General features: G+C 34.7%; 5 protein-coding genes, 2 non-coding genes and 1 pseudogene across 7 annotated transcripts; 5 read left to right on the forward strand and 3 right to left on the reverse strand.

Annotated features, from left to right (window-relative positions):
* Positions 1-1,062: 1,062 nt before the first annotated feature.
* Positions 1,063-1,582, forward strand: LOC106327404 (auxin-responsive protein SAUR21-like). The gene has a single exon (XM_013765550.1). The coding sequence runs from the start codon at positions 1,154-1,156 to the stop codon at positions 1,451-1,453; it is 300 nt and encodes a 99-aa protein (XP_013621004.1). The 5' UTR covers positions 1,063-1,153; the 3' UTR covers positions 1,454-1,582.
* Positions 1,583-1,652: 70 nt separating this feature from the next.
* TRNAW-CCA lies at positions 1,653-1,724 on the forward strand. The gene has a single exon. It is a non-coding gene; the product is annotated as a tRNA-Trp (tRNA).
* A 1,040-nt stretch (positions 1,725-2,764) lies between these two features.
* LOC106327407 lies at positions 2,765-3,199 on the reverse strand (annotated as a pseudogene).
* Positions 3,200-3,876: 677 nt separating this feature from the next.
* On the forward strand, positions 3,877-4,505 carry LOC106327405 (auxin-responsive protein SAUR21-like). Its single transcript, XM_013765551.1, has one exon. The coding sequence runs from the start codon at positions 4,068-4,070 to the stop codon at positions 4,362-4,364; it is 297 nt and encodes a 98-aa protein (XP_013621005.1). The 5' UTR covers positions 3,877-4,067; the 3' UTR covers positions 4,365-4,505.
* A 763-nt stretch (positions 4,506-5,268) lies between these two features.
* On the reverse strand, positions 5,269-5,931 carry LOC106327408 (auxin-responsive protein SAUR21-like). Its single transcript, XM_013765553.1, has one exon. The coding sequence runs from the start codon at positions 5,729-5,731 to the stop codon at positions 5,453-5,455; it is 279 nt and encodes a 92-aa protein (XP_013621007.1). The 5' UTR covers positions 5,732-5,931; the 3' UTR covers positions 5,269-5,452.
* A 538-nt stretch (positions 5,932-6,469) lies between these two features.
* On the forward strand, positions 6,470-7,132 carry LOC106327406 (auxin-responsive protein SAUR21-like). Its single transcript, XM_013765552.1, has one exon. It carries the CDS (start codon positions 6,698-6,700, stop codon positions 6,986-6,988), a length of 291 nt encoding a protein of 96 aa, XP_013621006.1. The 5' UTR covers positions 6,470-6,697; the 3' UTR covers positions 6,989-7,132.
* A 111-nt stretch (positions 7,133-7,243) lies between these two features.
* Positions 7,244-7,315, forward strand: TRNAW-CCA. Its single transcript has one exon. It is a non-coding gene; the product is annotated as a tRNA-Trp (tRNA).
* A 356-nt stretch (positions 7,316-7,671) lies between these two features.
* LOC106324974 (eukaryotic translation initiation factor NCBP-like) lies at positions 7,672-9,444 on the reverse strand. Its single transcript, XM_013762979.1, has 6 exons — positions 9,234-9,444; positions 8,741-8,836; positions 8,545-8,649; positions 8,383-8,460; positions 8,128-8,247; positions 7,672-8,048 (listed from the first exon to the last, which is right to left on the reverse strand). The coding sequence occupies exons 1-6, from the start codon at positions 9,378-9,380 to the stop codon at positions 7,920-7,922; spliced, it is 675 nt and encodes a 224-aa protein (XP_013618433.1). The 5' UTR covers positions 9,381-9,444; the 3' UTR covers positions 7,672-7,919.
* Positions 9,445-13,073: the final 3,629 nt, after the last annotated feature.

Consider the following 13,073-nt stretch of genomic DNA (forward strand, 5'->3'; position numbering starts at 1 on the left):
CACCATTGAGTGCTTATTGCTTTTGTTTCCTTTAAATACACCATGTATGTTACACAATTAAACATACAATTCAATACAAACATTTCTTTCATTCTCTCAATCTCACAAATCCTCTCATTCTCTTAAATTCTCAAATTTCTCTTCTCTCTCAAATACTTACGGTTACTTCACTCCTTTTTACTTTGTTCGTGTGCTTCATCACGGTTAAAACACTTAGAAGCTCTCATAATCTCACAAATTATCAACATCTTTCGGAGAGCAGATCTTATTATTAAAGATCAGGTTATTACGAGCTGTCCAGATTGCCCAAATGATCCAAGGTGCTAGCTGCCCACAGGCGGTAAGCATGGGTTCTCTATTAATCCCATCCAGGTAGCTTCCAAATCTATTAATCCTCTCCTATCAAATCTCCTTACCAACGGAGTTTCCTCCCAGACTTTATCAGCAAAGTCACATTTAAAATCTCTTCTTTTTAGGTTATCTGCTGGTTTTAACTATATATCAGTCTTTCAACTCACGTAACAATGTCAGAAACAAAATCCTTGATTTGATCAAAATTTATCTTCCGTACACTGTTTTTCTTTTTTTTTCTACCGAAAGCTTAGAGGCCTAAATATTTATTGTTCTACTGAAATGATGAACTGAGAGACACTTGTATAATAAAATTAACATAAATATTAATGTCATATTTAATCAAATAAAAACATAATTAGTACTGACAGGGACTTGTTGTTATGTTCTGCTGTTGAAGAACAACAGGTCCCTACTTTTAGTTCTTATTAAATCCATTTCGACCTCAGAGTTTAGAGAATAGGCCAAACAACCAACCACTTGACTACTACGGATTCAAAGAAACATTGAGAAAACAAGCCCTTGTGAATTGCCGTTGGAGATTATCCAAGTAGACAAATTGCATTAATGCATTTCTTTCCAGATGCGAAAGACAGAACCATGTGAAATTGTGGTAGCTTGTCCCACACTTCAACACCACAAGTTTCAACGATTTTTCAGAGAGGATTGCAAAACTCATTATCTTCATTGATATTACTATATATATACACATAACTCATTCTTTCTATCATCAACCAACAACAAGCAATCCAATAACTTTATATTTTCATACATCTCTTCAAAAGAATTGAAACTTTCAGAAATGGCTTTGGTGAGAAGTCTATTGGGTGCGAAGAAGATTCTTGGCCGCTCTGTAACTGCGACAGCTTCTACAAGCAAAAGAGCAGCCATGGCGGCACCACCAAAAGGGTTTCTTGCGGTGTACGTAGGAGAGAGCCAGAAAAAGAGATATGTGGTGCCAATCTCATACTTGAGCCAGCCTTCGTTTCAAGCTCTCCTCAGTAGATCTGAAGAAGAGTTTGGGTTCGATCATCCAATGGGTGGCTTAACCATCCCTTGTCCTGAAGATACTTTCATCAGCATAACGTCTCGGCTCCAATGATATGATTATTCACCATTTTGTTCTTAGAACTAGAGTTAGATTTATTCATTGTATATAGAGGAATCTTTACTCTTTCTTCTCGAATGAGTTTTCCCGAAAGGTTATAAAATGAATTCAGTTTTCATGCAATCCACTTGAATAACCTAAAACTAAAAATGCTTCAGAGCTCAATTATGTTAACTCCCAATTATTAGCATCCGGATCCGTGGCGCAATGGTAGCGCGTCTGACTCCAGATCAGAAGGTTGCGTGTTCGATTCACGTCGGGTTCAAACTCCCGAATATTAATCCAGAAATATTGTTTTCTTCTATTTCCGTTTTTTTCCTTTAGTAAGGCTTTCCATACGATTCAAGAAAAGTGAAATCCAACTAAGAGTATGACTGGTTTTTCCGCTATGTAGTGGTTGTTGGCGTTTTGCAAAAATCACTCAAACTGTTATAAACCGCTTCAAATCGCTTTAAACTTCATAAATTCAAAAGCTGGTTCCAGCTAGCGTTTGCGGTTGCGGGAAGATAATTTTTTTTCTTTTTTTTTTAAATAGTATAAATACAAAAATTAAATATTCAATAAAAAAATTAAATTGGAATTATAAAAATACTAAATATATCTATTATATTTTAATTAATATTATAAATTTTTAAAATAAAAATATTTTCTATAATTTTTAAAATTTTAAAACTATAACTTTTTAAATATAATTTTATATTTATTATAATATTATAATTTTTATATTTTTATAATTACATAAAATGTAAATATTGTTAATTTATTATTTAACCGCTGCTGCATTTGGTAGTTAACTAGTTATAAGTATCCCGCAAACGCACCAATTTCTAACCGTAGAACCAATCGTACAAATCTCTTAAAACCGCTAGAAACCGCAACCACCCGCATCCGCAAACTCCCGCAACCGCTGCGTTTGAACCAGTTAGCCCCAAGTAAAATACATCATGAATATATCAGAATTTTAAATATTATATGTTTTGTTTTCCAAACTTTAAACTTACCACTAACAATCCTAAGAGTACAACAAATTATATTTAATATAGTTTTTAATATATAAGATGTTGTAGTAAATGATCTATAGCTATTTACTAAACTTTCAGAATCCCTTCATAAGCTAAAAATGTGGGGTATTCAAAATAATTTCCATTATTACATACATTTTGAAATTTCTTAGTTTTGACTTGTTTAATCTCAAGTTGATGTTGTCCAAAAGAAATAAAAAATACAGTTGATATTGGTTTTTAAATTTATTCTTACAATGCTAAGTTATATATGATTTTATTCGTTAAAAAAAAGATTGTATTCGATAAGTTAAAATTCAAAATATTTAACTTTTTGTCGTCAGAAACTGATAATGCACATTCCGCAATAGGGGATTTCAGTTCAAATTATGCAACAGGCTATATTAATAGAAAACTAATGTTAATTTTTCTTCTTTTGGAACATCATCATTGGAACTGAGACGTCACAGTAATGAAAGTATCTTCAGGACAAGGGATTGTCAAGCCACCCTTTGGATGATCAAATCCAAATACTTCCTCGGATTTATTGAGAAGAGCTTGAAAAGAAGGCTGGTTTAGATATGAGACTGGCACCAAAAATCTCTTCTTCTGGACCTGGTCTTCCCCAACGTACACCACAAGAAACCCCTTTGGAGCTGAAACTGTCTTTTTGCTTGTAGCCGCTACAGATACGCCAATAATCCTCTTGGCCACCCAAGAGACCTCTGAACAAAGCCATTTCTTGTGTCTTGAAATTTGAAGCTTCTGAAAGAAGTGTTAGATGCTCAGATTAAAGGTTTGGATTTCTTGGTGAATTGAAGACTTGGTTCTGTCTCTGGATGTATAAATAGATTGATAAAAGGACTAACAGCCACCCTGGAACCATTGAAAGTATGGGACATGCACAAGTAGAGTACACATGGTTTTGTCTTCTAGATATGATAGATTGACAAGAAACTTAACCTAACGAGCACTATCTTTTTGTTTTCTCATGTCTGTATAATAAATAAAGAGAAGAAGTGACCTACTCAGTTTTTAATGTATAAGTGTCCTGTGTGAACCTCGTTGTGTGTAGATATAATCAAAAGAACAACTTAACATGTGAAGGAGACTTGATGTTCTGTTGTTTAGAAACTTCGGGTCCCTACTTTGAGGTCTTATTGATAAAATCCATTTAGACAACAGAGATGAGGGAATATGATCACCACAGAACATGAAGAACAGAAACTTGCTAGTCTTTATTATTGACAATAGCATATGTCTTATCTAGACAAACATTGAGAAAACAAGCCATTGTGAATTGCATTTTCGTTCTTAGTTTATTGTCCCACACTCAATTAATAATCTCATCAAAGAAAATTGCATTAAACTAAAACAGAGCCATGTGAAACTTTGCTGTAGTCTGTCCTACACTTTAAGACCACAAGTTTCAAGGACTTTTCAGAGAGGTTTCAGTTCATTCATTAATCTTTCTATATATATAAACACCACATTACCCATTCTTTCTATCATCAACAAGCAATATTTCAAAACTTGAATCTTTTCATAACATCTTTAGAAGCTTCATAAGGATTCAAACTTTCAGAAGAAGAAAAAAAAAACTAGAAATGGCTTTCGTGAGAAGTTTATTAGGTGCAAAGAAGATTCTTTGCCGCTCCGTAACAGCAGCTGCCCCAACAAGCAACAGGGCCGCCTCTGCGGCACCAAAAGGGTTTCTTGCGGTGTACGTAGGAGAGATGCAAAAGAAGAGATATGTGGTGCCAATCTCATACTTGAGCCAGCCTTCGTTTCAAGCTCTTCTAAGAAAATCCGAAGAAGAGTTTGGTTTCGATCATCCAATGGGTGGCATAACCATCCCTTGTCCTGAAGATACTTTCGTAGCTGTGACGTCTAGGCTTCAGTGATAATTATCCAACATATTTTTCTTCAAGTTAGTTGTAAATAGAGGATGTTTTATTTTTCTCTTTCTTCTTGAAAGAGTTGTTCTAAAGTTTTGAAAGTAAATACCATTGAAAAAAGAAATAACAACACCAACTTAACAACTATTTAAATCATACTTTAGTTGCTGTTAAAATTAAACTACATTATCCGTGGCTCGATTTAACCTAATTATCATCCATTGAAGTCTTTCAACTAACAAAGAAGACTATGCAGTGCAAAGATATGGAATTAAACGGATCACATTAATATTCGTCCCTTCTTTTTAGCAACCAAACAAAATTTTGTTCATTTAGGTTGTTAGCTATCAGTGTAAGAGTTTGTTAATTAAATAAGTATCATGTTTAACAGTAAAGTTCAATCTGCTAGAAAGTCGCAGTACATGAATCTTTGCCTTAGCTCTTACATCTTATTTATAACCCACAATCTGCATAGAAAATGTCATTCTTGTTCTGTTTCTTGGGATTTCCTCTGTTTCTCTTCCTATAGACTATCTACTGGTTATACTATATATCAGTCTTACAACTCACGTAACAGTGAGGGAACCAAAATCACTGATCATCTGATCAAATTTATCTTCCCTACTCTGTTTTTCCTTAATCTATCAAATCTCAAAGACATAAATATTTATTGTTCTCCTGAAATGATGAATTAAGAGACACTTGTGTATTTTTTGCTTAGGAACTACTTAAGCAATGAAGAGCTGTTAATCAATCAAACATCCATTTCTTGATTAATATCTCAAATAGAAAATCATGTGAAATGCTGTTAGTGTAGACAACAAGTTTCAACTCTATTTCATTGATTCCTTTGTATATCGAGAAACAAAACAAACTCTTCATATCATTAACACTCGAACAATCCAAAAAAAATTCAAGATGAATATATATATTTAATGCTTTGACAACAAAAATTGACAATTCACATTGAGCTTTGTAGTCTCTTGAACAACTCTTTTCTCACATAGAACCAATGAAAAAGGTTGATATATTTACATTGAATCATTAAATCTCTAACTCGGGCTACATAACGTTAGATCTCTCTTCTCTTGGGATCACTTTCCCTTTAGCCGAGAAGTTACAGTGATGAAGGCATCTTCAGGACAAGGAATCGTTAAGCCACCCGTCGGATGATCGAACCCATACTCTTCTTCAGATTTACTGAGCAGATCTTGAAACGAAGGCTGGTTCAAATACGAGACAGGAACTACATATCTCTTCTTCTGGACCTGATCCTCACCAACGTACACCGCAAGAAACCCTTTTGGTGTAGTAGCCGTTACAGAGCGGCTCAGGATCTTCTTTGCACCCAATAGACTTCTCACCAAAGCCATTTCTATATTTTTTTTCTTGTCTGAAAGTATGAATTCTTTTGAAGCTTTTGAAGAGATGTATCAAAAGATTTAAGTTAATGGATTGCTGATTGTTGGTTGATGATTGAAAGAGTGGGATATGTGTATCATATATAGAGAAGTGAATGAGCTGAGGAGTCTCCGAAAAATCTTTGAAACTCGTGGTCTTGAAGCGTTGGACAGACAAGAGCAGAGTTGCACATGGTTCTGTCTTTAGCATTTTGAAACTTCTAGGTTAATGCAATTTGTCTTGATTGATTGATGATGCCTTTGTCGTCCTGTCTTATCTCCCAACAAAATTTGGCTCCGACAGTGACTTCACCCCGAACCAAACACTGACCCTTCTGATTAAAACCTATCATAATCTTCTTTGAGTAACAACTGTCAAGTGTGATCCTAGTTGTGGATATAATCAAAGAACAACTTAAGTTGTGATAGAGACTTGATGTTCTGTTGTTGAGAGACTCCAGGTCCCTACTTTGAGGTCTTATTAATTAAATCCATTTAGACCACAGAGCTGTGAGAATATATGATCACCACAGCAACTTGCTGGCCTTTATTATTGACAATGGCATACGTCATATGAAAAAACATTGAGAAAACAAACCCTTGTGCATTGCAAATGGAGTATGTTTTTAATGTATTGTCCTACACTCAATTAATTATATCATCAACCAAGACAAATTGCATTAAACTCAACCTTTCCAAATGCTAAAGACAGAACCATGTGCAACTCTGTTCTCTTCTTCTGTCCAACGCCTCAAGACCACAAGTTTCAAAGATTTTTCAGAGAGTCTTCAACTCATTCACTGATCTATATATAATACACATATCCCACTCTTTCCATCATCAACAAGCAAGCAGCAATCCAATAACTTGAACATTTTCATACATCTGTTCTAAAGCTTCAAAGGAGTTCAAACTTTCAGACAGAAAAAAAAAACAGAAATGGCTTTAGTGAGAAGTCTATTGGGCGCAAAGAAGATTCTTGGCCGAGCAACAGCTTCTACAAGCAAAAGAGCAACCATGGCGGCACCACCTAAAGGGTTTCTTGCGGTGTACGTAGGAGAGACTCAGAAGACAAGATATGTGGTGCCAATTTCTTACTTGAGCCAGCCTTCGTTTCAAGCTCTTCTCAGCAAATCCGAAGAAGAATTTGGGTTCGATCATCCAATGGGTGGCTTAACCATCCCTTGTCCTGAAGATACTTTTGTCAGCATAACGTCTCGGCTCCAATGATATGATTTTTGACCATTTTTGTTCTTAGAATTAGAGTTAGACGTTATTCAATGTATATAGATGAATGTTTATACTTTCTTCTCGAAAGAGTACGTTTCTCGAAAAGTTATAAAATGAATTCAGTTTTTCATGCAATGCAATTAACATGATCATGTCAAATACGGTTTGGCTCCATCTTTGAAAACGAAATACACAACATTGGAAGAACCTGATATTATAATTATCTCAACATTGAATTAAGCAAATAAAACATCCGGATCCGTGGCGCAATGGTAGCGCGTCTGACTCCAGATCAGAAGGTTGCGTGTTCGATTCACGTCGGGTTCAAACTCCCGAACATAATCCGGATAATTTTTTCTTTTTGTCTCCAGATTTGTTGTTCGCATTTGCTGAGCTCATTCGTTCCACTGTCTTGGTTCGGTAATCTAATTTCTCTAAACCGAAAGGCTTAATTACCGGTTTAGAATCTTCGGCTCAGTTTTTGTCCGAGAGACACCGGTTAAAATATTGATGATGTTGTTAAAGAATTATCTTTGCGCTGTTACCGTGCAAGAGGACACAAGCTTATCAAATCAATAGGAGACGCAGGCGCACGAGTTGGGTGTAGAGATTTACATCAGAGACCATAGCAGGAAGTGAAATTGTATATTGGCATCTTGTTTGAGACATAAGTCATAACAATGTAAACCAGTAAGTGAGCTCAAGTTTTCTTTTGAAAAATGAAACAATAGAGTTTTAAACAAGACACAAACCATTGAAGGTAGCAAGAAGATTTAGAAACCATAAAACGACTTTGTAAACTACTGCTGCAGAAGTAGCCATTGATACAGTACGCTACCAGAAACAAGGTTCAATCCATATATCATCCTAGGTTGCAGGAGAGCTTCCGAATCTTTTAACACCTCAAGTGATACAATAGTCCACTTTGAACCTATCCTCTCCATGTGTTTCTGTAGGATGAGTTATCGCGAAGAGAAGCATCGTGAGGCTTGTACTCCATCAAATAAGCATGAGGCAGCTTCAAATGGCGCTTAATCGAGTCTCTCAACCCCACCACTGCCTGTTCACAGAAAAACATGGTACTGAATAAGTATTACCGAACAAAAGAAAGGAGATCTTCTTGTGAACAGTTTTCTCACCTGATGATCAGAAGCATTGCGATTCCATACACTAATGATGTCCTCATTGATGCGGACACTCAGCACTGCCCCACAAATGTTTTCCGCATCATCAAGCTGGTCGCCTACCAACGCAAGAAGCTGAAGACAAAACAAATAAATGAGAAGGGTTATAACATGATTCCCAGATAAGTATGAAACATCGACAACTTAAAGAACATTTATGTAAATACTCAACAGAAACGCCCGCGCACAAGAAAAATGAACTAAACTCACCAGATCCTCCCAGAAGCGAGCAGAGACAACTTTGGAGAAACGTATGATCCACTTTCCTCCATTGCAGTTGGCACCATCCTGAAGGAGATGAACTTAGCTTAAGAGATACAACTTTTGATGCATAAGAGTTCTTCTTCCTATAACATATGAGGGAACACGTACCTCCCACAAGGGGCGAATCCCATCCTTGAAGAAATGAAGGTCTGTTGGATTAGGCAAGAGAGAAGAACGAGCAAGGTGACAGTAACTGGCCCAAAAACCTTCAACCTAGGTAACAACATACCAAAGCCAGATCTCAGTAAATCAACAAGATAAGATTGCAAACAGCTTCAAGAATGGAGTATTTTGTTGAGCTTACAGTGCTGAACTCAACAATCTTCTTAATGTTATCCTCGTAAGACGTCTGGCTCCTGACCCCTGGTGTGCGACGTGTGTACCAAATCGCAAACTTGTACTGCAGAGCCAGTAAACAATCTTACGCTTAAAGCAGACGAAGAACCCTAATTTCAAAAACCCTAATTTCACAACAAAACCTTATAGATACAGAATCCGAATCTTTCCACTACAATATACCAATCTTGGACGCACGAGGAGCAAAGTTTCAGCTAAGATCAGATTCAAATTGAAAAAAAAATGGGGAGCTATTGTATAATCTTTAACTTAAGCAGACGAAAGAATCCTTAACAATGGTGTAATCTCATGTACGCAAACCCTAATTTCACACCATTCAAAATCCGAAATCTTTCTATTGCCATACATCAATATCTCAATCTCGCACGATGACCCAAGCTTCAGATAAGATCGGATTCAAAATTGAGGATCAAACGGATGATAAGGGATAGAGGACGGACCCGTAGAGGATGAAGACCATCCTTGACCTCGCGAGAGTAGCGTTCGTCGGAAAAGGAGTCGGTAACGTACTGCGGCTTGATGGTGTCGATGTTTGCGGATTCTTTAGCGTCTCTGATCTCATCGTCCCTCCGCTCCGTAATCTCCATTTTAGGGATGCTGGTTTCAAATCCCTAATTATCTAATCTAACCAAGGAGCAGAAAGAGGGTGAGAAGGAGAACTCTTTTTGACTACAGTGTCCTGTCAAATTACACAGAGGTCAACTAATGGGCCCTGTTGGGTTCTTATAGTGGGCCTCAAAAGAATTTAGTTTTTTCGGGTCAGGTCGTTAGTTTTTATTCTTTAATTAACAAAACAAATCATTTGTTAATGAAATAATTTACTCTGTTAATTTTTCTGTAAACTTTTGATTTTTTTTTAGCTGTAGCCTGTAGTATAAAAGCTTACATTCATTCTTAAGTAAAATATTTCTTTTTTTGGTAAATTAGCAGCAAATTTAGAGTTGTTAGGTATGTAAACATAAACCAACATCAACTAAAAACATAAATCTTTTTAATTAGTCTTGATCAATCTCTTGTGTCTGAAAAAACAACTGATAATAAAAATTTATAATCCCAAATGAAACATTGTTTTATAATCCCAAAAAATGAGAAGAGTCACACAGCCAATCCTAGACATAAACAAATGAAACATTGGTTTATAATCCCCAAAATTTAAGAAATAATTTACATAACTATATATATAGACTTCCAAACTTGAAAAATATTTTTTTAAATAAATTTTCTGTTGCCCAAAAATCTCAAAATTAGCTATGCATGCACGTACTAAGAAGACTCACTAAAACAAGAAGCTTCCAAGAAAGAGCAAAGAACGCACTTGCACCGGTCTCGTTAGGAAAATCTACTTCCCATTCTGCATAAAGGGTGACTTGAAAATATTTTAATATCCATGTTCTTTTGCTGGACGCAGCATTGGCGTCGGCGTCACAAAAATATAAGAGGATGAAAACTGACACGTCAGCAACATGTTAAACCAATAGAGTTAGAGGATGTCAATAATCGACGCTAGCCGCAGGTCAACACGTGTTTAGAAGACGCTGATAAATACAGCGACAATGAAATCGAAGAAAAGTCGAGTTGCGACAGTCGCCGGCGAAACTGTATAACGACGCTGCACTTAGATTTCTTTTTTTGTTTGATAAATTTTGATCGCAGCCGCGGAAAGCCGTGTCCAGCAAAAGAACAGGGGTATTATCGATGAGTTTAGTTAGGTTGCTTGACTTTTTATGGACATGTTTTTTCATAACTTTGGAGTTCCTGTCTCTGTATCACTCTATGTAAATCACGTTTTGCTTCTTTTTGAGTACTTTTCTTTCTTTCTTCAATATTCTTGTCATGTGTCCACTTCATTTTGTCTATATGGACTAATATCAACGGTTTAGTTTAAATGGTGCTAGAGGTGGACACTTGGGTCGTATATGTGAAACAAACGATATGATTACACTAAGAGACACTTTTTGAATTTCTATTACACCTAGAGACACTTTTTAAATGTGACACACTTTGTTGTGGGCCAGCAAAAGATTGTGGACAATTTTGTCCTTAATGGAAAAGACACTTGTGGATGAGTGATTTGTGGACGAGTGATGCGTGGTTGAGTGATTTGTGGACGGGTGATGTGTGGATGAGTGATGTTAATGTGTTTATAATAGATAACGTGGACAAACTCTATGTTTTGATTCCATAAAACTATACAACAATACGTGGACATGGACTCATGTTACTAAAATTATACCATAAAACGTGGACAAGGACTCTATTATCTCCAATACAAACACTTGGCTTATTTAGCTCAATTGATAAATTATCTGCAATTAAACTTCAATCAAAATGAGAAAGAGATGATATTGTGAGTATGAGCGGAGAAAAAAATCGAAGAAGTGTTTACTTTTTGTCGGAGAGTAATAGATCTTGCATGTCATAGATTTCTGATCTAAAGAATTTGCGCTTTGTCATGATGTGGATGGATGTAATTTTGATTAGAGTTGAATTTAGATTCTGAGATGATAAATGGAATCGAAAGAATATTGTTCATGTCTACAACTAGTTTATAATTCTGTTAAGATGTTCATGTCCACAACTAATTTACAATTATGTTATTCATGCTTTGGTGTCCATGTCCACATTTTGTTTACACATTAATATATATAATATATATATATATATGAACATGGATCTTTAAAGATAGAGAATTTTATATATAGTTTATTATGAAAATTATTTTTGTTTAATATATTTTAGAACTTGAGATAAAAGTAAATAAATACATAAAGTAGAATAAGAAAAATAATAAAATGAAATAAGAAGAGGTGAGAGATTATCTTTAGTTTATGGTTATAAGAGTACTTTTGACAAAAGAAAATGTGTCTCAAGTGATAAGTGTCTTGTAGTGTAATTTGAACGTGGGAAAATGTCTCTAGATTGTAAAAAATTCGAAACAAACTTGGTGACTTGTGGATCACTCTGGTTCACATGTTGAAGTTTCGTTGCCTGTCGTTTCTGCGTATGTTTATGACACTAGAATCTCTACAAAAATCTTTTCTACTTAGGAATTATTAGTTGAGAAGCTTATACCAGTGTGATTCTATCATCTTCTGGTCAACAATATGCAATTTAAATCTATTTTCTATTACAGTTTGATAATAGTCTAATAAGATTACGCTTTTTTAGAGATTAAACTGAAAACTGATTTAGTTAAAACCTAAAATCAAGGAAGCAATCTTGTGATTGTCTCATGTTTATAAAGTTGGCAACAAAAGGCAAAAGCAGAACTAACAGGTGGAGCCAAAAAAATTAAACAAAGCAGAAAACGAATCTCTCCACTGCTCTCTATATTTTTCTTCCCCGAAACTAAACAGGTGACTTGTATCACACGTAATACCGTCGTCCTTTTTATTTGGAATTGTTTGTTAACTACAAAAGTTTGTTAATGTACCTGAATACAAGAAACATATTTAAAATATGAAAAACGTTCATATGGTGGTGGTACCAAGTTAATGGTTGAACTCTTGTCTTCTCTAGCCATCGGGAAAGACGTCTTAATTCATAAACAAAAAAAAACTCAACCTACGATCCAGTTTTGTTTAGTAGAACTTAGAAGTTAGTACTAAAGATTATTCATAAGCATCATCTAACTTAATTATCATTTCATCACTATAAATTTGTATAAACCAATGGTTATGAGAAATCTAATATCAAAGAGAGAAAGAGCCTTGTCAAAGAAGACAATGGCCGTCTCGAATCATTTACGGACCCTGTTCAAAAAAATATATTAATTATATATTTAACGATGTGATGGAGTAGTTTAAAAACAAAATATAGCTTTATTTATATATATTTGACGTTTTTTGAAATTATAAACTCTAAATTTATTATATATCTAAAAGTTTAAAGTTTTATATCATAACTTATACTAGACTCTGAGCGCGGGTATGAATTTTCAGTTTTTAATTATTTATTTTATTAAATGATGTATTTGTAATACTCGTTCATATTATATTCATTAAGTAAGTAATTTTTTTTTGCATCTTAAACTATCTATTTTTTTACGAATGTGTGATATCATATAAAAAATATAAAAAAATGAGTATAGAGTTAATTAGATAATTTTAAAAACAAAAATTTTTCTTTCGTGTGCGATATCATATAAATAATGATCCGGCCAGTTAACAAATCATGATTATTTTATGTGTAATTTTTTTAATTTTGACCATTTCCTTAAAACTATATTAAATTTTACATATTTTAATTAGAATATTTTTAATATCTTTACCTTTTTATTT

The sequence above is a fragment of the Brassica oleracea genome, chromosome C2 (assembly GCF_000695525.1).
Source record: "Brassica oleracea var. oleracea cultivar TO1000 chromosome C2, BOL, whole genome shotgun sequence".
NCBI classification, from domain to species: Eukaryota; Viridiplantae; Streptophyta; class Magnoliopsida; order Brassicales; family Brassicaceae; genus Brassica; species Brassica oleracea.

Bases quoted from the DNA above. Each gene is read 5' to 3' on its own strand.
- LOC106327404 (XM_013765550.1), top strand. From the start codon at position 1,154: ATGGCTTTGGTGAGAAGTCTATTGGGTGCGAAGAAGATTCTTGGCCGC.
- LOC106324974 (XM_013762979.1), bottom strand. From the start codon at position 9,380: ATGGAGATTACGGAGCGGAGGGACGATGAGATCAGAGACGCTAAAGAA. The intron at 8,650-8,740 runs GTAAGCTCAACA...GTTGTTACCTAG, and splicing joins AGATTGTTGAGTTCAGCACT to GTTGAAGGTTTTTGGGCCAG. The intron at 8,049-8,127 runs GTGAGAAAACTG...TTCTGTGAACAG, and splicing joins GCAATGCTTCTGATCATCAG to GCAGTGGTGGGGTTGAGAGA.
- LOC106327405 (XM_013765551.1), top strand. From the start codon at position 4,068: ATGGCTTTCGTGAGAAGTTTATTAGGTGCAAAGAAGATTCTTTGCCGC.
- LOC106327408 (XM_013765553.1), bottom strand. From the start codon at position 5,731: ATGGCTTTGGTGAGAAGTCTATTGGGTGCAAAGAAGATCCTGAGCCGC.
- LOC106327406 (XM_013765552.1), top strand. From the start codon at position 6,698: ATGGCTTTAGTGAGAAGTCTATTGGGCGCAAAGAAGATTCTTGGCCGA.